This window comes from Lacerta agilis, chromosome 6 (genome assembly GCF_009819535.1).
Source record: "Lacerta agilis isolate rLacAgi1 chromosome 6, rLacAgi1.pri, whole genome shotgun sequence".
NCBI classification, from domain to species: Eukaryota; Metazoa; Chordata; class Lepidosauria; order Squamata; family Lacertidae; genus Lacerta; species Lacerta agilis.
In genome coordinates, this window is record NC_046317.1 from 40,296,587 (window position 1) to 40,319,650 (window position 23,064).

At 42.6% G+C, this 23,064-nt stretch overlaps 2 protein-coding genes across 9 annotated transcripts in view; one reads left to right on the forward strand and one right to left on the reverse strand.

The window, feature by feature from the left end:
- The window catches only part of OSBPL9 (oxysterol binding protein like 9), a 59,494-nt gene extending 58,260 nt beyond the window's left edge, over nucleotides 1-1,234 (reverse strand). For all 4 annotated transcript variants that reach the window (XM_033152154.1, XM_033152152.1, XM_033152153.1 and 1 more), the window contains exon 1: nucleotides 1,060-1,234. In XM_033152154.1, coding sequence (XP_033008045.1) covers nucleotides 1,060-1,170 — 111 coding nt within the window. In that variant the 5' untranslated portion in view covers nucleotides 1,171-1,234. The remainder of the gene's footprint in view (nucleotides 1-1,059) is intronic.
- LOC117048385 (calreticulin-like) lies at nucleotides 1,100-20,977 on the forward strand. 5 transcript variants are annotated; one of them, XM_033152160.1, is made up of 9 exons: nucleotides 1,100-1,181; nucleotides 11,312-11,413; nucleotides 12,865-13,068; nucleotides 14,533-14,627; nucleotides 15,872-16,081; nucleotides 17,157-17,270; nucleotides 17,828-17,971; nucleotides 19,055-19,147; nucleotides 20,711-20,977. In XM_033152160.1, exons 1-9 carry the CDS (start codon nucleotides 1,157-1,159, stop codon nucleotides 20,843-20,845), a joined length of 1,122 nt encoding a protein of 373 aa, XP_033008051.1. In that variant the 5' UTR covers nucleotides 1,100-1,156; the 3' UTR covers nucleotides 20,846-20,977. The 5 variants fall into 5 exon arrangements, with proteins under 5 accessions (XP_033008051.1, XP_033008053.1, XP_033008052.1 ...); XM_033152158.1 differs by lacking the exon at nucleotides 1,100-1,181 and adding an exon at nucleotides 8,591-9,011; XM_033152159.1 differs by lacking the exon at nucleotides 1,100-1,181 and adding an exon at nucleotides 8,597-9,011 and having other exon boundaries at nucleotides 12,865-12,933.
- The last annotated feature ends 2,087 nt before the right edge of the window (nucleotides 20,978-23,064 follow it).

Here is a 23,064-nt window from a genome sequence, read left to right on the forward strand (position 1 = left end):
TTTGTTCTTGGTATGAGCTTTCGTGTGCATGCGCACTTCTTCAGATACACACGAAAGCTCATACCAAAAACAAACTTAGTTGGTCTCTAAGGTGCTACTGGAAGGAATGTTTTAATTTTTATTTATTTTTTGACTATGGCAGACCAACACGGCTACCGGCTACCTACCTGTAACTAGCGTGGTATAGACTGCGAAACAGACATCTTCTATTGTTTTGTCCCTATTGTCCTGTTTGTAAGCTGCAGAAAGAGTGCCTCAGTAGTTCAACCTTGTGTCTGATCCTGCCAAACAACTCTTTACACTTTTAATTAATCCCCTGTGCTGTGCAGATTTCAATTATCAAGATGTCTCCCCTGAAGGAGACACAGTAATGGGCAAGACCATAAGCAGAGCCTATGTTTTGATTGTTTACTAACGTCAATGAAACTTGCTCTCAAGTTTGGGTGCACAGGATGGAGTCACCATCTGATAGTGAGGGGGGAGAGAGTTACTGCTACTTCCCATTTCTGGTCTATCCCTACTTCGAAAGAGAGGGATGGCTGGATTCCGCCTTCAAATGCGGCACAAAAGCAGCCTTAGCTGCCAACGTTTATCACGCGGAAGCTCTCCCTCGCTTGCCAAAAGGAGTCAACCCCTCTTTCCTCAAGCAAGGAGAGTACAGCTTGCCCGCCCCTAGACCCAAAACAGGCTTGTGCTTTTGAGACCAACACCCGCCTACCCCTTTCACAAAGTAAAGAGCACTTAACATCACCAGGCCCTTTGCCTCAAAACCCCACAAAAATCCCACTTCAGTCGCCTCAAGTTAAAACGCGGCCCGACCCCACGCCCCCCTCCACATAAATCTTCCAACGCTACCACCCTATTGGCTAGCGCCAAAATCTCTGCCATCCCTATTGGCTTCCTCGCGACCGCGACACTCCCTCTCTCAGAAACCCCTACCCCTGGCAAGCGGGCAGCCTGGCTGCCCTCCGCTTCGCCCCCCTCCCTACCCACCCCCACCCCACCCACCCCCACAGCTCCGTCCTCCCGGTTTGTTCCCCCACCTCCCTCGACACGCACCGTATAGTAGGAGAGCAGCCCAGCGTTGTAGTCTAGCACGAACCAGCGGTACTGCCAGCCTTTCATCACGTTGGTCCATTTACTCAGCGGGCCTTCCATGATGGACGCCATCTTGGGAGCCGGTAAGATGCTAGGCGGCCCCGCTGAAGCAAACGCCGGTCGCGCGGGCGGGGCTGAGGAGGAGGAGGAGGAGCGGGGGGGGGAAGGAGAGAGGAGGGAGGGAGAGAGAGAAAGAAAGAAAGAACGAGCGGGTGGGTGCGCGCGCACCGTCAGTGGGCGAGGCCTTACTAAGGCGGCGCGAGATAAAGAGGAGAGGCGGCGGGCGCGGCAAGGAAAAACAACAACGCAAACACACACACACAGCCTACGCGGCTAACGAGAGGGAGGAGATAAAGTGTGAGGGGGCGTGACTTGTGTACTGAGGGACGCAAGGTAGAGGGGGGCCAAAAAATAATAATCGTTAGGGGGCGCACGAGGGTTTTTGGAAAAGTCTTGGGGAAGTATAGCGAAGTATTTAAGGCTGCTGCCAGTATGGGCTTAAAAGTGCCGAAATCTGCATTTCTGCTTGCACGTACGTGACCTGGAAGAAAGCCTCGTTGAAACTCCTTTCGAGCGCATTCCGAGTTACAGAACTTCATTTGGGTGTCACTCCGAATAGAGACGGTGCTTATTATCCTGTTCCCACTACAGATGTGGAATTCACTCAGCACTGACAAGTTTTCTCGGAACCCTGGAGCTGTAAAGGTATTTTGCAGACATTCTAGCTCTGATTGGATTGCCCTAATCTACTAAGCTTTTCGTCAGTCGAGGATAGGGCAGTAGGGTAAGCCAGGATCTGCCCTCTGCCAGCCTCCCAGCTACCTGCTTTCCTATACAGCCAACTGGTGGCTCTGGCTGTCTGCTTCCTTCTCCTTACTCTCAGTTGTGCCCTTGTAGAATTCAGCAGAGAGGAGGATGGAGACAAGCCTAGAAAAGTGCAAAGTTGGATTGGGGTATGTTCTTTACCATGAAGCAAAATGTGCATTTGAGCAATTTTGCAGTCATGTTCACTAAACTGGAAAGTAATGGTCAGAGTTCTTCTTGGCATGTGGCAATATGTTTCAGTACTACTGTTGATAGTTTCAAAGACCTTAAGGAATTCACATGATTTCAGTATTCCTGGGACTGCAGAGCTGGAGTGGGGGGAAATCCCTGTAAAAACTTTCTACTAACACCACTCCTCTGCAGCCCAGTCATATCAATATTTATATTAGAGGCCAAAACAACTAAGTTTTGTGGCCTGTTAAAAACTGACAAGTTTTATTATGGCATAAGCTTCCATGCATTGCGTGTTGTCACAATACTTGAGAATATCAGCCATTTGTTCCTGTTTCACTTAAAGGTGACAATCCTGTGCACACTCAGTGATTGTTAATTCATCACTGAGAAAGTTTGCAAAGGATACGACTTCCGGTTGGTCGCGCTGGCCATTAAGCATAAAGGACGGGGATTCCTTTGGCTGAAGGAATCCCAGCGTTTTAAAGGCAGGGGGAACCGCAAGAGCGCTGCGGACCCCCCAGAAGAACCCCAAAATTGAGCATTTTGGGGGCTTGGAGATCCAGGGGATTCCTGTTGCAACTCCCCCTCTCCCCAGTAAAGTGCCAAGAGTGAGAGGGGTTGGAGACGTGGGAACTAAGGATCTAATGCTTCCTTCCTCACGCAAAGCTTTGAGTCCTTGGGAGGTTAGCGGCCAATTCTCCGAAACAAAGGAAATTGCTCTGAAATCATGAGTAACCAAGATTGATTAATTTAATCGGGACACGGATGAGACTTAAAAACAGAGGTTGCTTTCTTCCGCTGAAAAAAATGGATGGCAATTGCTACTGAGCCGAAAACAAAGACTGTGAAGTTGTTCTTTAAACTTCTCTAAAGGAATTTTTGCAAACCTCCCCCCTTGCAGGGTAAGGGGGGCAGTATTGACTTAAAAGTGATTCCCTGCGAAGATTTGGATTGCGATTTTAAAGCCCGTTCCTTCTGCGGAAGCGGTATCACCAGTCAGCATCAGCAAGACACCATTGTGACGTAACAATAGACTTGATACTTTTTACTTTTCTGCTGTCTGGAGCTAAAAGGCTACAAGGTTGCTGCAGCTGTTTTGAACTGAGAGAATTACAGTACAGTACCTTATTAAAACAACCATTTACTTCCCTTTTACTTGCAGTGAAAGGTGACATTTTGGATTTTTAAAATATGTGAGACATTGGACTGGTAGTTGTTTTATAAACATTCTTAGAACTGTTTACACTGTTATTTCCTGCAATACACTGTACCACAACTGTGACCTTGGATCTGTTTGCTAGCCATGTTAAAAGAAGAAGAAAGGAGATCAAAAACAGCAATTCGAAATATATCCAAACAAAGATCTAAGGCTGAGTGGAAATACCGTATTTTTCGGTCCAAAAGACGCTCCGGACCATGAGACGCACCTCATTTTTAAGGGGGGGGAAACCAGGAAAAATTATTTTTTTCTGGTTTTCCCCCTTTAAAAATGAGGTGCGTCTCCTCTAAAAGGCTGGGAGGGGAGCGAAGGATGCTCACCCTTTCTCCCCGGCTCCCTTTAAAAAAGCGGGGATAAGCTGCTCTGAAGGGGCGCCATGCACCCCTTCAGAGGGCTAATCCCAACTTGCATTGAAGGGAGCTGGGGACAAGGGGTGAGCGTTCACCTCTGTCCCCAGCTCCCTTCAAAGCAAGCGGGATGAGCACAGGGCGTGGGGTGGTGGAGAAAGCAGCAGCATCCCCGCTGATTTCTCCACCACCCTGTGCCCCGCCGCCGATCCCCAAAGCCTGCTTTGGGGATCGGCGGCAAGGCACGGGGTGGAGAAAGCAGCGGGGATGCTGCTTTCTCTACCCTGCGCCCTGTCGGCGGCAGGACGAGGGGTGGAGAAAGCAGCATCCCCGCTGCTTTCTCCACCCCTCGCCCTGTGTGCCGATCCCCAAACCGATCCCCAAAGCCTGCTTTTGGGATCGGCGGCAAGGCGCGGGGTGGAGAAAGCAGCGGGGATGCTGCTTTCTCCACCATGCACCCTGCCGCCGATCCCAAAAGCAGCAACATCCCTGCTGCTTTCTCCACCACCCCGTGCCCGGCACCAATCGGTGGCGGGGAGGTGGTGGAGAAAATAGTGGGGATGCTGCTTTCTCCACCACTCCGCGCCCTGCCGCTGATCCCAAAAGCCTGCCTTTGGGATCGGCGGTTGGCGCGGAGGATGCAGCAACATCTCCGCTGCCACCCCCCACCTTCCGCCAAACGCGGCGGGGGTGGGGGGAGGCAGCGGGGAGCGAAGCGGATGTTGCTGGATCCTCCCGCAGCCTCCGTTCGCAGAACCGAGGTGCGGGAGGATCCAGCAACATCTCCGCTGCCGCCTCCCGCCAAACGCGGCAGGGGCAGCGGGAGCCAAGCCTTCGCTCCATAAGACGCACTAACATTTCCCCTTCCTTTTCAAGAAGGAAAAACTGCGTCTTGATGATTTGCTTAGATTGAGATATATGTGGGGAGATTTATATTAAAATGTGAGCTATTTATTTAGTTATATATTTTTCAATCATTGTATCAGGTATAGCAAGTTTTGTTTCATTATTAAGGGAAGCGATATACAGACAATTGGAAGTCAATTTTTAATTGTTATTTATAATTCTTTGCTTTTTTCTGTGTGTTTTGTTTTTTCAAATATTATTTTTCGTGGATTATTATGTCTAGATTATATGCTTTTCGGGGGGTTGTTTGTTTGTTTGTTTGTTTCTATTGGTTGATTTGATATGGTTGTATTTTTTTGTTTATTTGTTTCTATTGGTTGATTTGATATGGTTGTATTTTAGAAGTCTGAAATTAAAGCTATTTAAAAATTTAAAAAAAGAAAGAAAGAAAGAGGAAAAACCAGCCTTTTTTGAGGACACAGTGCTGGACTTACTTAACAAAATCAAACAGGAAGTTTGGACATTTAATCAAGAACTTGCAAAAGTCAATGTAAAATTGGAAGATTTAAAAGAGGGATTTGGTACTGGAACGGAGGAGGTTCATGAGGCTAAAGTGATGGGAATTACCGTATTTTTCGGTCCATAAGGCGCTCCGGACCACAAGACGCACTTGTTTTTTAAAGGGGAAAAACCAGGAAAAAATATTTTTAAAAAACACGGAGGGGAGTGCTGGAGGGGAAGGCCCTTCTCCCTTCACAGCGGCTCATCCCCGCTTCCTTAAAGGGACATGGGGACGAGGGGAGAAGCTTTCTCCCCTCCTCCCCATGTCCCTTTAAGGCAACAGGGGATAAGCCTGCTTTTGGCATCGGGGCGCAGGGTGGTGGAGAAAGCAGCAGCATCCCCGCTGTTTCCTCCACCATCCCATGCCTTGCACCGATCCCAAAAGCCTGCTTTTGGGATTGGCGGGCAGCGCGTGGGGTGGTGGAGGAAATCCTCTACCAACCTCCCTGCCGCCCACCGATCCCAAAAGCAGGCATCGCAGCTGCCTCCCCCCACCTCCCGCCGAATACGGCGGGGGATGGGGGGAGGCAGCAGAGATGTTGGTGGTTCGTGCTAGCAGCTCCGTTCACGGAGCTGCTGGCACGATCCACCAACATCCCCTTTGCTCCCCGCCGCCTCCCCACATCCCCCGTCGCGTTCGGCGGGACGTGGGGAGAGGCGGCGGAGGTGTTGGTGGATCGTGCTAGCAGCTCCGTGAACGGAGCTGCTGGCACGATCCACCAGCATCCCCTTCGCTTCCCGCCGCCTCCCCCCATCCCCCGTCGCGTTCGGCGGGACGTGGGGGGAGGCGGCGGAGGTGTTGGTGGATTGTGCTAGCAGCTCCGTGAACGGAGCTGCTGGCACGATCCACCAACATCCCCTTCGCTTCTTGCCGCCTCCCCACATCCCCCGTCGCGTTCGGCGGGACGTGGGGGGAGGCGGCGGAGGTGTTGGTGGATCGTGCTAGCAGCTCCGTGAACGGAGCTGCTGGCACGATCCACCAACATCCCCTTCGCTTCTTGCCGCCTCCCCCCATCCCCCGTCGCGTTCGGCGGGACGTGGGAGGAGGCGGCGGAGGTGTTGGTGGATCGTGCTAGCAGCTCCGTGAACGGAGCTGCTGGCACGATCCACCAGCATCCCCTTCGCTTCCCGCCGCCTCCCCACATCCCCCGTCGCGTTCGGCGGGACGTGGGAGGAGGCGGCGGAGGTGTTGGTGGATCGTGCTAGCAGCTCCGTGAATGGAGCTGCTGGCACGATCCACCAGCATCCCCTTCGCTTCCCGCCGCCTCCCCCCATCCCCCGTCGCGTTCGGCGGGAGGTCGGGGGAAGCAGCGGAGATGTTGCTGGATCGTGCTAGCAGCTCCGCTCGCCGAAAGAAGCTTCTTTCGGTGAACGGAGGTGCTGGCATGATCCAGCAACATCGCTGCTGCCTCCCCCCACCTTCCGCACAACGCGACGGGGGATGGGGGAGGCAGTGGGAGCGAAGCCTTCGCTCCATAAGACGCACAGCGATTTTCCCTTCCATTTTAGGAGGGGAAAAGTGCGTCTTATGGAGCGTAAAATACGGTAATACAAGGGTCAAATCCAGATTGGAAACGGAATTTTTGGACATAAAGAGTGAAAACTTTCCTAGAAAGTACAATTTATTGCTGGAGTGGCACATGAAAGATGAGAAACTGGTCATGACTGATTGGGTTAAGGATGGGGGGCACAACATCAGACTTGGAGAATGGGAGATATGGTGGAAAGAGGGTTGCAAGTTGGTGGCATGTACAGCATTGAAGGAAAATATGATTAAAATGATGTATAAATGCTGGAAATTCAAGAGAAAGAAGGAATATTGTACCATTGAGGTGGATGGGCCCCAAGATTAAAGACTTCTACGAAGGGATTTGTGGTGAAAGGAAAAAAGTGTTGAAAGACACTTAATTGAGAAATCAGAAACCTTTTTATTGGGGTTTTGTATGCCACAACAGCAGCAAGAATATTAATGGCTTGGATTTATGAAACTTGCCAATGGGACAGCGATATTACACGACCAAAGAGAAGAAGTGGGGCAGGAAGTTTAGAAGGAATTTGGATTGTTTAAGAATATGTAATGTTTAAATTTTATAATCCTTAGGGAAGTGATTAGAGGTTTTTGGTAATGAGTTAGGAAATAGACAGTTTAAGATATAATGTTATAGGGAAATAAGATTAAAGTATCTAGTGTGAAATTGCAAATGAGGATTGAAAATGAATTTCAGAGAGAGGAGACCGGGGGTAGTCACCCTAACATGATAATGGAAAGATGTTAAGAAGATAAAAGAATTTTGTGTTTGTTTTGTATGTACCGGTACTTCTTTTATAAAATGAATAAATACATTTAAAAAAGAGAAAGTTTGCAAAGGATCAGAATACATCTTTTCACAATGTCAGGATAAAACGTATTATTTGGAAGTTATTTTGGAAATCCATGACAATTAGGGCACACTAATTGAGAACTTATGGTGAAGGGCTGCTTATAAATCAAATTAATAATAACCAAAATAATTTTTATGTGAAATGATTAATCAGCTCCTTTTACTAAGAGTAAACATGCATGAGATTGGTCTGAACATTTATCATGACTGGAATTACTCTAGATTTATACAAATTAGAGAAATACAGTGAACAGTCACCAACTATAACAGGACTAGGAAACCTGAGCCCCAGCCAGTATGACCAATGAGGAGCAATAATGGAAATGGTAATTCAGAAAACTCTGGAGGTCCTCTGGTTAGCTACCTGTGTTTGGTTGCAACCTTGTTTAGAAATTATATAGTAGAGGGGTGATTCTGCATAGTGATATAAAGCTTGTGTCTTCTCTAATTCCTTTAGTTCAGCGATGACTAACCTGTGGCCCTGCACACATTGCTGGACTCCACCTACCCATCAGCCTTAATCAGCATGGCCAGTAGTTGCGGATGATAGAAGTTACAGATCCACAGCACCTGAAGGAACATAGTTAGCTACTCCTGTTTAAAGTTGCAATCCTAGGTATGTCTACGAATTACTGCCAGGTAAGTGGAATTAGGACTGCGGCCATAGTTTCTAATCAACTTCCTGCTCTTGTAGATTACTCATGAAGGCTTTGCAGCTTTACTCCTTTTTATGTGATTGGGTTATACACACACTGATAACTAGCTGAATATGTGGAGTAGAATCAGCAACAACAACAATAGTCAAATTGTGACAGCTCCTGACCAGCTTTTCCTTTTCCTTTTAGAATGCTGCAAACCACTTAGTTTGTTTTCAGAAGGGAATCTAGTGTAGGAATGGTAACATTTCAGTTGGGATCGAGGCTATTTTGACTGAGATGAATACAGTATATTTACTTACAAAAACAAGGTGAGCTATTATGATGTACTGAATTCTAAAAAGTTCTGCTTCCTGCATTCTCAAATATATTTCAAATGGCAGAATGCTAACAATACTTTCAAAGAGTAGTCTAGTAGGAAAGCAATACACTTGCTGGGTGTGAAGTGATCTGAATTAGATCCAGACACCTGTGTCTTCAGAATCCATTTCCTTTGAGACATTCCAGGGAGTTTCCGTGCTAGTGCAATTGCGTGGTCCCTTCTGATTGGTCCTTGTAGCTCAATTATTCATGGATTCTAACCAGTGGAAAAGACCCTTCTGTTCAGCATGATTATCAGTGTGGTGACTGTTGTTGTTGTAGATTAGGAGAAGTGGGACAATATTTCAGAGGGGGTGTTACTGTAGTCCTCTTAGTGCAATTTAAAGAAGCCTCCCACCACTTTCAGAACGCTAAGTTCCTATGATACCAGTAATGCAGCTGATTTACTTAGGGACCTTCTTGATAGGACTGGTATTTGGGGAACAAACTGACAATGACAATGATGATAGCCCTTCGACTATGTTAGAGACGCCACAGCATACAATAATAAAGGAGTATTTTAGGGAAGAGTTTGATGATGAAGGTAAGTGATACTTTGCTATTTCTCTGTTCTGGAAGGAAAGTGTTGACTTCTAAATCTTCTTTCATTTATGTAGCCTTACTCTAAAGAGTTGCATTCTTGTTTGATTTCATTTTTTTCTGTTAAATAATAAAATTAATTGACAAAACACTATGAAATATCTATTTTGTATGGTATCCCTTCTACTAAACTATCAGTACACTCAGTAGCACTACAGAAAAAATGAAGAATAGAAGCATGAAAGAGAAGACTGACCTTTTGCAACCCCCCCCCCCCAAGTTTAGGAAAACTAATAATTAAAGGCAGTTGTCTTGCAAATATTGTGAGGCTGCTGTCCTGTTGTGCTGTCCTTCCTGGCAGTATGTCTCACTGAATTCAGTGGCCCTTACATCTGAGTAGACATGCATAGGATTTCATTGTGAGTGATGCATGGAAGGAACAGAGATAAACCAGTTGAACATAATGGAGTCAGTCCTGATGCATTTGGAATCCTAGAGCACAAGCTAATTTATAAAAAGATTTATCCAAAGTTAATCGTTTCATCTGTTTAAATATGAAGAAAAGGTAACCCAGATAGAAATAGTTTTTACTGTCTATTCTGAAACATTCAGAAGCAACTGATGTCCTGATATAGTATAGTGTGTTTCCCTGCGTAAGAGACTGCACAGCTTTAAAATTTGAGCTATGTATCCTAATTTGAATATCTTTCAATATCTCTTCTTAACAACTATTAAGCAGACTGCAATTTTATTTATAGTGCTGCTCTATATGGAACTAAAGGCAAATGCATTCATAATACTAGGTTTCTGGGTTTGGTTAATAGTTTGATTCTGGTTAATCATACTTGAAGGTTTTTAGTGCTGTTTCCTAGGAAGAGAGAGTATATTAAATATCCTCATCTACCTCCCATACAATTTCCTCCCTTCTTCCAATTTCTTATTTCTATCCCATGGGAAGATCAGTACAGGTGTTATTATTATTATTATTATTTATTGTGCCTGTTTGTACCCATTTTTAGAAGACATACTAAATGACGCCAGTCTTGTACTGAAAGTCCATTACAAAATGGATTGAAAATTAATCAAATGTATATTACATTTGTTTGAATTTTGAGCCCTATGTTCAGTGTTATAAACATGCCATAAACCAGGCAAATCACAAACATGATTCAACATGTAGCAAGTAGTCTCTTGGGATCATTGAGCAGTTTTCTCTAGCTCCAGATGGAGTTAAATATAGGCTTTTGTGATATTCAGCTAAGCATTCTTGAGTAAAATACTTTTTGTAGGGTTGTTTTTAACCAAATGTAATTCAAGATATATCAATAATGCCTTTTTAGGTTTGCTGCCAGGTTTTATGCCTATGATGAAGGTTGCATCACTTGGAATGATCTTTAAGAAAGACGTTGGTGCTCTAGTATGATTGCTCTAGTATTATTCCTTGTCAGTGGCCACATTCAAATATCACTATAAACCACAGTTTAGTATGATGAGACTGAGCAATGGTTTGCCTCTGATGCATATGCTCTTTCCCTCCCTTTTCTTCCTCTGGCATAGTAGCACAAGGGGAAGTTCAGAATCTGTTTGCTTCTGCTTTTGCTTAACCACAGCTGGTTGTGTTATGCAGATAGAAAAAATGTGGTTAATGTTTAGTTTTGTTGGTTTAAAACAGGGGTCGCCAAACTTACCTGGCCTTAGAATCATAGAGTTGGAAGAGACCACAAGGACCATCCAGTCCAACCCCCTGCCAAGCAGGAAACAATTCCTGTTCCTCCGGTGCCAATTGTGTGGCAGGCCGGAGGGTGGGGGAGCGCGCACCCATACGCACGTGCACTCAGTTTTTTCTGGCGCAGCACTGGAAATAGCTTGTGTGCGTGCACACAGGCCTCCGCAGACCCAGGAGTACGCCGGAAATGACGCTTGCACATGCGCACAAGCTATTTCCGGTGCTCTGCTGACCCGGAGATGGGCAGCTGCGCTGGTAAGAGCAGGCGGCGGGGGCTGGATAATTGGTCCGCAGACCTTAGTTTGGGTACCCCTGGTTTAAAACAACTCGTCTTCAAACTATGAAGTTATTTTGTTGTTGGTTTAAACAAACCATAGTTAACATTGACCACAGTTCATGGTTTGGATTAAATATCTGTAAAATTACTGCTTGTTATATGGCAAGTCCATGTGTGGTGTAGCCATGAGTTAATTTGCATAGTATGTCCTAAAATATTCATTCTATTTCACATAATGTGAAAGAATTGTTGCTTATTATTGCTTTGCTATACCTCATTGCTACTTCTTTCACTTTTTCAGATGAATGGGAGAAACGGTGGGTTCAATCTAAACATAGATCTGATTATGGTAAATTTCGTGTTGCATCAGGAAGGTTTTATGGAGATAGAGAAAAAGATAAAGGTAAAATAATGCATTCTCCCATCCCCCAGGTTGTGAAAAATGAGGTTTGTGACTGAATGTATGCCTTCTTTCACTTTTATTCCATTATTGACACAATATTTTCTGGTATCAAAACATCTACATAACTGTCATTATGATTCCTAGTGGTGGGCTAGAGAGCAGGGCTTCTGCGTCTGAGCAAATTTGTATGGGTGCAGATAGATCCTACAAGTAATGTGATCCCACACATTTAGCTCTTTAAAAGTCAAACCAGCACTTTAAATTGAACCCATAAATAAACAGTCAATCAATGTAATTGGTGTGGATAGAATTAGTCTAACATGATCCAATGTGCCCAAATCACATGAGATCCTGGTGGCTGCGTTCTATACATAGCTGTCAACCCTCCCTGCTATTCCCCACTGCTATATACATAGCTGTCAACCATCCCTGCTGTTTCCCAATGCTATAATAAAGGAATTTCCCGCAAAAAAGGGAAAGGTTGACAGCTATGGGATACCAGTTGGGTTTTCTGAGCCACATGTAAAGGCAGATCTATAGAGGGAGCACTACATTGGCCTAGTCCGGATGTAACCAGTGAGTGTGCTACTTTTTTCCTAGGATAGGGTCAAGCTAAAATGACAAAAGGCACTCCTAGCCACCTGTTCTAGTAAAGATGATAAATTGGATCCCTGTAGATTTAAGGCAGTAGTGGGGAACTGGATCTGACCAGTAGGAGGCTACCCACCAGTTGTTTCCCTGACATTGTTAAAAGATGCTGATCAGTAGTTAGAGCAACCACTTTTGAAGAAGCTCTTTCAATGACTATCAGCTGATTGGAGCTGGGAGCATGCCTTCAAAGAGACTGTTGATTGGTGGTTATAGGGTTCCCTTCAATGTATCTGCAGAGGGAAAAATGCTCCTAAAAACAGCATTTCCCCCTCTACCTAGAAAGTGACATGGGTTTAAAGCACTTCTTCCAGTGCTCTGAATTCACACTGCTTCCTCTGGGGGGATGGGAAGCATGCTATTGCAGCAAATCCCAGCTGATTGTTGGGACTGACTGCAATTTGAAGCTCCAATGATCAGCTGATTGTCAGCTGCACAGGGCTTTCTGTTCAAGCACCAACAATCAGTGGTCATAGGTGCTTGAACTTTTGTTTGCCTTTTTCCAGATATCTCCATTTTCTCTTTGTCTATTTCCTGATCAATGTACAGGCTCTGTAAATTGTTTCTTGACTAATATTTATTCAAGTTTCAAACTTCCCAGAGTAATCAACAGTGGAATTTTGTATATAACAGTTATAACAGTATAACTGGCAAGAGGTTATTTAATAATCGTATCCTACATAATGCCAGACAGTCTTTGCAGTTATATTATTATAACCATAGTAAGGACAGGATTTTGTGAAAGTACAATAAGTCAATAAGTCATTTAAACCATAGTTCTAGATCTTTGATTTATTTTACAGGTCTGAAGGCAACTGAAGACACTAAGTATTATGCAGTGTCAGCAAGGTTTCCGCCCTTCAACAATGAAGGTCAGACGTTAGTGCTTCAGTATACAGTAAAATACGACCAACATGTCGATTGTGGTGGTGCCTATGTTAAACTTTATTCTGCAGACCTGGTTCAAGAGGTTATGAATGAAGATTCTGAATATTATATTATGTTTGGTAAGTTCTCAACATGTCTTATTAGTCAGCAGTCAAAGCATATCCATTTTTACACTGCAAGCCAAGAGAGAATTGGGCTTAGCACTATAAGGAAATTTCTGTTTTCATATTTTTTGAGTCTGCATCACTGTATATATCAGTGAGAATTAGTGGCTGCACACAATGCTGTGCCATGACTTATGGTTTAGTCAACTATCTGGTGCACAAAGCTCAAGAGTGCCTACCTTACTCCTCCGGTAGTCAAGTGAGGAAACACACAACAGAGCAGTTGGCTTATCATTATACTTGAATCAGCTCTTGTGGTTTGTTTTTCTCCAGAAAACCAAAATCTGAAACCAAGTTGTTGACTTCCCAAACATTGTTTATTTGGAGAAACGAACCACGAGGATTGGTTTGGGGATAATGTTAAGCTCAATGGTTTGTTTCCCTACTCAACTAAGGAAGAAGCAGAGTGGGAGCACACGGGATGCATGCAGCTTGTGCACTGGTTAGCTTACTAAACCATAATTAATGGCTCAGTATTATGGGGAAGAGGGACGCGGGTGGTGCTGTGGGTTAAATCACAGCCTAGGGCTTGCCAATCAAAAGCTCGGAGGTTCAAATCCCCGCGACGGGGTGAGCTCCCATTGCTCGGTCCCTGCTCCTGCCCACCTAGCAGTTCGAAAGCATGTCAAAGTGCAAGTAGATAAATAGGTACCACTCTGGCAGGTAGGTAAAGGGTGTTTTCCATGCACTGCTCTGTTCGCCAGAAGTGGCTTTGTCATGCTGGCCACATGACCTGGAAGATGCATGCTGGCTCCCTCGGCCAGTAAAGCGAGATGAGTGCCACAACCCCAGAGTCGTCCACAATGGGTACCTTTACCTATTATGGGGAAACACAGCCAGTTTTTGCTTCCTTATGTTTTGCAAAGTATATTCAGTGAGCTGACAACAAAGTTGCTGGATCAGGGTGAAGTATTCCAGGGAGCTTACAAGCAGGGCATGAAGTCAACAGCTCACCTCCGCTGCCCCATTGTAGGTGCCAACATTTGATACTGTCTCTGAAGATTGAATTTAGCTATGCAGATACACAGCAACAGACCATGAACATAAATCTGAACTTTTTAAAAGCTACTGAAAGTAGTAGTTATCAACCCTTTTGACATTTTTTTTAACTTACTGGCAATCAATGTGTCTTAACATTTTGCTTATTACTTACAATTTTTGAAAACTGCTATTTCAACTCCCATGTATGTTGTTTTGAGAGTTAGAAGTAGTGGGATTAAAATGGTTTTAAAATATTAAAATGTTGATTGCAAGGGACAAGAAGTAAGTCACCTTCCACATTTGAAGAAGAAGAAGAAAGTACTATTAACAGCAATTTCTAAATCAGCGTTCAAACTATCATTAACTGACTTGTATTTGTGCAGGTGGAATTCTGATCCAAGTCAGTTGGGTTTTTAGAGCACTTTTATTTTCTCCTAGGTCCAGATATATGTGGAGAAGACAAAAAGATAGTGCAGGTTATCTTCAACTATAAAGATGATTATTACTTAATCAAAAAGAACATCACATGTGAGGTATGATCAGGTTTTTTTTGTATCTGAGAAGCATTGTTGATTTCTAGTCCTTGCTGCTAGTTTTCCTCTACTAATTGTATTTTTTGTATCTTTCTGTCTTGCTGAAATTCTACTTTCCACACACAAGCAACAGTGAAAACCCCATAGTTGAAGTCTGGGTCAAGTAGTGATGTTGAAACTAATAGTAATGTATATTACGATTATGTTGGCAAGTAAGAGATTGGCGGTTCGAATCCCTGCCACAGGATGAGCTCCCGTTGCTTGGTCCCTGCTCTTGCCAACCTAGCAGTTCAAAAGCACGCCAGTGCAAGTAGATAAATAGGTACCGCTCCGGCAGGAAGGTAAACGGCGTTTCTGTGCGCTGCTCTGGTTCGCCAGAAGCTGCTTAGCCATGCTGGCCACATGACCCAGAAGCTGTACGCCAGCTCCCTCGGCCAATAAAGCAAGATGAACGGCGCAACCCCAGAGTCATCCGCGACTGGACGTAATGGTCAGGGGTCCCTTTACCTTTTTTAACGTTAATGAAAAGTGCTAGTGCATGCTGCTCAAAAAGTCCTCAACTAATTCACCGCAACTCATCCATCGCTGCTCCTGACCACACTGCACCAGGACCAACAAGCTACAAGCATTGGCATGTTATGTCATCTGAATCAAGATTGTGGTTTGTTTGGAGAGAACATGAGCAGTAGGTTCTTTCAGGGAAATCAACTACAAGTCTGGAGTTCACATTCCATTTCTTTTATTTATACGTATTGTTACTGGGACCATGCAAACATGCTGGCTCCTGAAGTGGAGCTTTGTTCTGCTTTGCTCTTCCATGGACCTTTTAGAGTGTGGTGCAGCAACTACGCCAAGGTTTTGCTTGATATGTCATCTGAACCCAGGATCCTGGTAAAGCTCTTCTCCTTAACCACAAGCTGTAGCCAAGAACAAACTTTGGCTGATGGGCACCCATCATTATGGTTGCCATTCTTGCATCCTAGGCATCATTTACTTTTAACACACAACCCAAGAAGCAAGGGGAATGGCTCTCACCACCCAATAATAAGTACCATGTTCTGTCCTCAATTTTCTGGCCTCCAAACTCTTCACCCAGTGATTGAGTAGATAATTAGTATGCCATTTTTTCCCATTTAGTTTATATTCTGTTGCAACATTTAACAGTAAAAACCAGCAGTCAGTTTGGAATATGAGAAAAGAACTCTCTACTTACATAATAATCTTTATTCTTTTTCTTTTTCGAGACCGATGACTTTACCCATCTCTACACTTTGATACTACGTCCAGATTTAACATATGAAGTGAAAGTTGATAATTATGTTGCTGAGGCTGGCCATCTAGAAGATGACTGGGACTTCCTTCCTCCAAGGAAGATAGTTGATCATGAAATGGCAAAACCTGACTACTGGGATGAAAGGGAGCTTGTTGAAGATCCCATGGACAAGAAACCAGATGTAAGTTTCAGTGTCATGGTTTCTCTTTCTGTATAGATATATATGTATATTAAAACTGTCTACTTCCCAGTTGCATTCTGTCCACTGACCATATCTTGTTGTCTCAGTTGAAGTCAGTGGGTGTTGCAGCTGTGCTTATAATTCTATGATTTGCTCCAACAACAGTCTGATATACTTCATTCCCTTTTTATTATAATTGTCTTAAATAATGCTTACTTCAGTCAATTTCACAATGGTAGCTAATTATTACTTCCCTTTAACAAATGGAGGAGCTGAGGCAATGATCATATGAGGCAATGAGGTATGATCATTTACTTGCCTGGGGCTGAGTTGGGTTAAACTCTAAAATCAATGCTGCATCTCAGTGACATTTGTCTTTGCCTTTACATACAAATGTCTGCACCAAACAAACATTTATACATTCTTTATACACAAAGCAGCATATGTCACTTTTGCCAGGACTTCTTACTTTACCTGACCAGATGAGGGCATAGATGGCAAATACCCAAGTCTTATAGATAGTTCCCCTTTCTGCCCAGCACCCCAAGCCCCACAGATAAGGATAACATCAAAACAAGCCAATTACCTTATATCAAAGGAAGTGAGTATAAACATACATTACCTCATTGTTACATCAACTACCAATTAATTGTGGGGTTATATTAACTACCAATATGGTGTTTGCAGTGCTCCCAGAACAGTTCACCTTTGGTTCAACACAAAGTTCAATGCAGTATATGTCCATCACGGGATTAATAGAAACAAATTTTCATGCCTGGTAGTAGTTGCAATGAATTTTGTTGAATGCCACAGAACCTAAAAGCTTGTTAAGTGTGATAACATATGAAATGCTGGATGATGACAACAAAAAATAATATAATAACCAATTCTTATTTTTATATATTTATTTACATTTATATTTTACTACTCTTCCATCATGGGACTCAACTTACTAATCGGTCAACATGACATTAAATGAGCAAGCATTTTAATAAACTATCAGGATTATCTTGCTGCTAAAATATATGTTTGAGAAAACAATCTTTATTGATCATCTTAATGCATACTGTTTTAGGATTGGGATCAGCCAGAAAGAATTCCTGACCCAAATGTCACGAAGCCAGATGACTGGGATGAAGAAATGGATGGAGAGTGGGCACCACCATCGGTTCCAAACCCAGAGTACAGAGTAAGCTTGGTATAGGTCTGCATAATAATAAATGCAGAGACTTAGATGGTAAACATTAGGGGTCGTATACTCAGAGTAGACCCATTTAAATGGATAGACTTAAGTTAGTCACACCTCATCAGCTCCTTCCCTCTTTGCATTCCTGTCCCCCCGCACCCTTGTATTATCTTCAAGTTAAGATGGGTAAGGAACCTGTAGCTCTCCAGATGCTGCTAGACTCCAACTCCCATAAGTCCCTGCCAACATAATAAGGAAGGGATGTTGAGAGGTGAGAAACCAACAACATATGGACACTACTTCCCCATCACGTTAAAATCATTGTTAAAGTACAAGTGTATAATAGGTTTTATCTATTGTAAAATAAAGATTTTATTGGCATTATCACTACAAAAGGCCCACACTCAAAACTATAATGTGTCAGTACATATTTAGCAAATGATGATAGTACATTCTATATCATTATTTTTATTTCACTAGACTTGGCCAAGATTTATTTTGACTAAATTGTGTTTGGGGGGGAAACAAACTTCAAGCTTGTCTCAATTGTTCTTTTTTAGGGAATTTGGAAGCCTCGTATAATCAAAAATCCCAATTATAATGGCATATGGGTTCAGCCATTAGTTGATAATCCAGAATACACACCTGATCCTAATCTTTACAAGTATTTCAACATCAGTGTCATTGGTTTAGAAATTTTACAGGTATGTATTTTATACAGTTTGCAGAACTAATTCCTTAACTGGAAAGATAATTCTTATTACAGAGTCTAGTTTTATTCTGTACCATTATGAAGGAAAAGCTGCCCAATTTTCTAATTTGAATCATTCACTCATTTTGGAGAAAAATTGCATTAGTAGCGCATTCATTTTGAAAATATGATATATTGTGTTTCCCATTTGCAATTAATTCAAATGGCTGCATGGCCATCTATAGAATCTGCTTCAGTGGTGATCTTCATCCCATGTACTCTGGAGTAGGGTTATTGTGGAGTTGATAATTTGAGGAGAATGGCCTCTGAGATTAGAAGATTATGATATAGCTGGATTGATGGGATGTTAAAAACCTGTGTACTGTAATGGCTTTGAATATGAATGAGTTTTCCTCAAAAAAAGAACAATGAAATATTATATATGCATACTGCCATTTTCTATTGCTTTTCATATTTTATATTTTAGTATACAGCAGGAAATAAATTATTTTAAATAGATAGCCACTGAATACAGTCTTGAGAAGAAAATAACACAGCCTTCTGTGTACACTTATAGAAACCCATTTTTGCAGCATTCTATTGTAGCTATAGGGCAGGATTCATATAACCAGCCCCGTCAGCAGAAGCCCTGTGCAAGGACTTCAACTTGCGCAATGGGGTTCCCCCCTCCTCTCCCTGTCAGCCCCTTAAAATTGGATGGAAGGAGGTGAGAAAAAACCCCAGAACAGCATGTGGTGGGAGAAGAGAGGAGCTTGCTCTGTCTGACATTGAATTCTACCCATAGGTTTTTTGGGAGGATTTTTTGCATCACCTTTAATAACTGTATCCTATATTACACCCAATTTGTATTGTGAGCTTTTTTTGGTGAAGCCAGGCTGCACCATTCTTGATGGTGTTAAATTCAGGCAGCGGTCATAACTCCATTACCTAATAATAAGTGTCACTGAATTCAACAGGCCTTACTTCTGAGTACATAATGGTTGGACTTCCATTATCATATATGGCTCACAAATCTAGCTAGATTTTGTTTACTTCAGTAACTCATTTTTCCCTTCTACCTTTTTAATTCCAACAGGGAAAGTCTGGCACAATCTTTGACAATTTTCTTATCACAAATGATGAACAATATGCTGAAGATGCTGGGAATGAAATGTGGGGTCCCACATTTGTAAGTAACGTAATCACCATACAAGAGTGGTTGCATTGAGATGATGCTGAAGGGCTTCTGCTAGTGTACCTGCACAGCTCCAGGTGTCCAGGCATTTGTATAATCACCATAAGAGCCATGAACCCTGCAGCAGTCTCGCCACTACATTCTGCACTACCTGGTTCTAGACCAGGCCCAAGGACTTCCCCACATAGAGTATACTGCAGTTGTAAAGTCTTGAGGTTACTTATGCATGGAATACAGTTATCACAATCCAGTTATGTTCATAGCTGGTGTACCAGACAAAGTTGGTAAAAGGCATTCCCAGCACAGGTCACTTGGACCTCTAACAACAGAGTTGTATCCAGGAATACCAGTACCTGGTTCTGATTGCCTTATGAAGCACCTGAGCCCTACTGCATTGGCAGAAGAATCCTCCTGTGAATTGATCCAGGCTGTTGGTTGCTGTCATCATTAGCTCACAAGAGAATTCCTCTAGCAATACAGTAAGGCTCGGATGCTTCATAAGGTAAAACAGGACCAGGATACTATGGGGTATCTTTGCTGGTCTCAGTTACATCATCCTTGGGCCTAAAGGACTGTGGGAAAGTGGGTGAACAGGGTAAGTTGTAAAGCAAGCATAATTTGTGAGGGCACACAATATTCCATTACTATTCAAGAAATATGCCAAGTTCCTTATAGCCTGAGTCTTACACATATCTGCTTGATAATTTATCTTGTTAAGTTCAGTCAGTCTTGTTCGAGCAAACTGTAATCCTGCACCCTTACTATGTTGAACATAGTAGGATTTACTTCTGTGTAAACATGCATATAATTTAGACTGCACATCCAGCAGAGTTTAGTTAACCATAACGAGCACTAACAGGAGTCATAAAATCAATACTATATCTACTGTACATAATATTTTTATACATAGAAGTAGCCAGCAAAGAACTGTAGAAATGCATGCTTCCATTTTTACAGTGCAAGAAACAAAACTGATGTAGTTCCAAACATATTAAGAGCTGCTTGAAAAACACAAGCTTTAGGTGTTAAAGGATTAAATTTTTTGAAATTATGAAGAATTCACTGAAAACTAAGGAATAAATGTGCAAATGTAGCTGTACAGATTGCACATAAATAAAATAGTCCAGCAAGGTTTATACAACACTAAAGAAAGTAACAAAAATATCTGAGGGTGGGAAAGTTTTCAGTGTTGCATTAGGTCTTATTATTAGGAATGTTCATACTGACTTTAGATTGGGGGAAAATATCTTCAGAGTTAAGGCTTGAACCTACATTTTCAGTTTGAGGCCCTCTTTGCCAAGAAGGAAAGGGAGGCAGATTTCAAAAACAAATCTCTTTACGGAAACTTATAGAAGTAGATGTCTGCATTTCATATTCAGGTTGTGACATTTACATTTTTTAAAAAAATTGACTCGAGGTAATGTATTCCTATAACCTTCATTTGGTCTTAACACATGGAATACAATTAATTAAGTTATTTGCAGCTTATTTATATTAATATTTAACATGGTTTTTCATCTTGCCAACATGCTTTACAATTCTTGTTTGAATAAACAGGAGAGAGAATGGAAGAGAAGACAGGGACAAGATGTTGTGTATAAAAAAATTAATGAAAACGAGGAACCGAAAGGAAAAGAAGGCAAGAAAGAAAAAAGGAAGAAAAAAGATCGTAATGTTAAAGATGAGCTCTAATCAACCAAATTTTATTGCATAGTTACTGTAACTCATGGTGGAATTTTTTTCAACTTCTAAATATTGTATTTATTTTCTAAATATCTGTTACTGAAACTGAAATGCAGTGGCAGTAAAAAGTCCTGACAACAATTGTTATGCTAATAAGTGTGGGTAATGGTGGTACAAGCACAATGGTTGGCTCTCTTATTTAATTCTGGAGGCGACATCAACACATACAGAGACACATAGATGGATGCAACTCATGCACTGCAGGGATGTAGAAAATAGCAAAGAACCACTGGCTCAGTCAGAGGTCAAATTCCTTGATACCTAAACTAGGAATAGATTGAAATGGCTATAACAGTTTACTACATCATTTGCAGGTGGCAATTTGATTGCTGAAATGGTTTTACAGGGAGGAAATTCCCATTGTGGTTGTATGTGGCTGCTTAGCTTTCTTTTAAAATGTTTTAAAATAACTTTTTAAAACTGTCACCAACTTTTAGAAATTAAGCAAAATGGAAGCAAAGAAGGCCCATTCTCATGGTAAGTTGATCCTATAACTACCCATCCCAAGTTAGCTAATTGTATTGGAGTGCCCCTTCTTTTGGTTACAGGTTTCCCCTGACATCACTTTTTTCTCCCTCCCCAAAATCAGGCATATTGTAAAGCAAATGGAGACTAGCTTTGCTGTAAACCAGGAATGTTGCATGGGCTGCTTTTTCCCACTTTCTCATTCATACATCTCCCCTGCCCTTCAATGGGTTCTGTAATTATAGTGCAGCATTACTTCTGCACAAAGGAGACACTGATATCCAGGAGTTGAAAAATAATTCTGGCTGAAACTCTGACCCTTTAAATCTCTACCTAACCTCTATTTTATACATGTTTTGGGGAGACATGCTTAAAACATGCAGGTCTGCAGTTATCAGGTATAAGTGGCACCTCACATGGCCATCATAGTAATTCAACCATATACCATTATACTAATTCAACTACAACTTATAGCTGAGAATTCACATGTGCACCTCTTACACACTACGAGGTTCCTGAACTATTGTGAATAGTTCCATTCGTTATAAGTTTCCACCCCAAATGCACATGGAAGCATTATGTAGTCATATGGCACAACACAAAGAGGAGTGATGGTTGCCTGGATTTCCACCCAATATATTTCTAGTATGTAACTTTTCACTATCAATGTATAGTATAAGTAGGCAGTGACCACTGGACTGGGTAGGGTTCCTAGGTCACAGAAGTATGCCCAAGTTGTTCCTGTCTTCTGCCCATCCTCCTCCCTTAAAAAGATACTATGGTACAGTTGTACTTAACAAAACAGAAAGGACTTATTGTTGGTTCGGAAGGGCTTCCTGCTCTCACAGTTGCTTCACTACTCTGAGAAAAGTTATGTTGCCTCCACCTGTTCTGGTTTTCTCCCTGTCCTTACCCTTTGCAAAGAAAGAGTGGGCACTTAAGCATTGAAGTTTTTAAATACTTAAATCAAGGTAAGGCACTTACGTGCTAAGTGCAGATTCATACCACAATAACTACATTGCATGGGGATTGATATGCATAGGATTGCAGCTTGAATTAGTTAAAAGTGCCACATAGGCCTTAACAAGGGACCCCATAATTTCCAGACCTATGGGAAAATACCCTCTCGTCACTTCTTTATCTTTTCCCCAAAATGTGGAATAAGGTAGAGAGATACTAAGTGCACTAGGACCTGAGACACCAGGGTTAAAATCACCACTTGGCCATTAAAAACTCACTGTGTGACTTTGGGCCAGTCACTGTCTCTCAGACTAACCTACCTCACAGGGTGGTTGTGAGGATAACATGGGGAAATGAATGAATGCATGCCACCTTCAGCTGCTTGGAGGAAAGGTGGAATGGATATAAATGCAATACTGATAAATAAGGAATAATAAATAAATAAATAAATAAATAAAGTCTATATCCAGCCTGCCTGTCCCTGATTTTGAATTGGAGGGTTGGGGTCAGGTTTTGAATCATGAAAATAACTAAGGTTACCAGGTTTTTTTCAATGAATCCAGGGACACTTTTCAACTTTGATGGATTTTGTATGGATAGTGATTTGTAAATGTGGGGACTGTCCCCAGGAAATGGGGACATCTGGTAACCTTAAAATAAACCCAACTAGAAATCAAAGAAAAAGTAATCTGGGATACAACCAGGGTATTCAGGCCTACGAACATTGGACCTTACATGTTAGG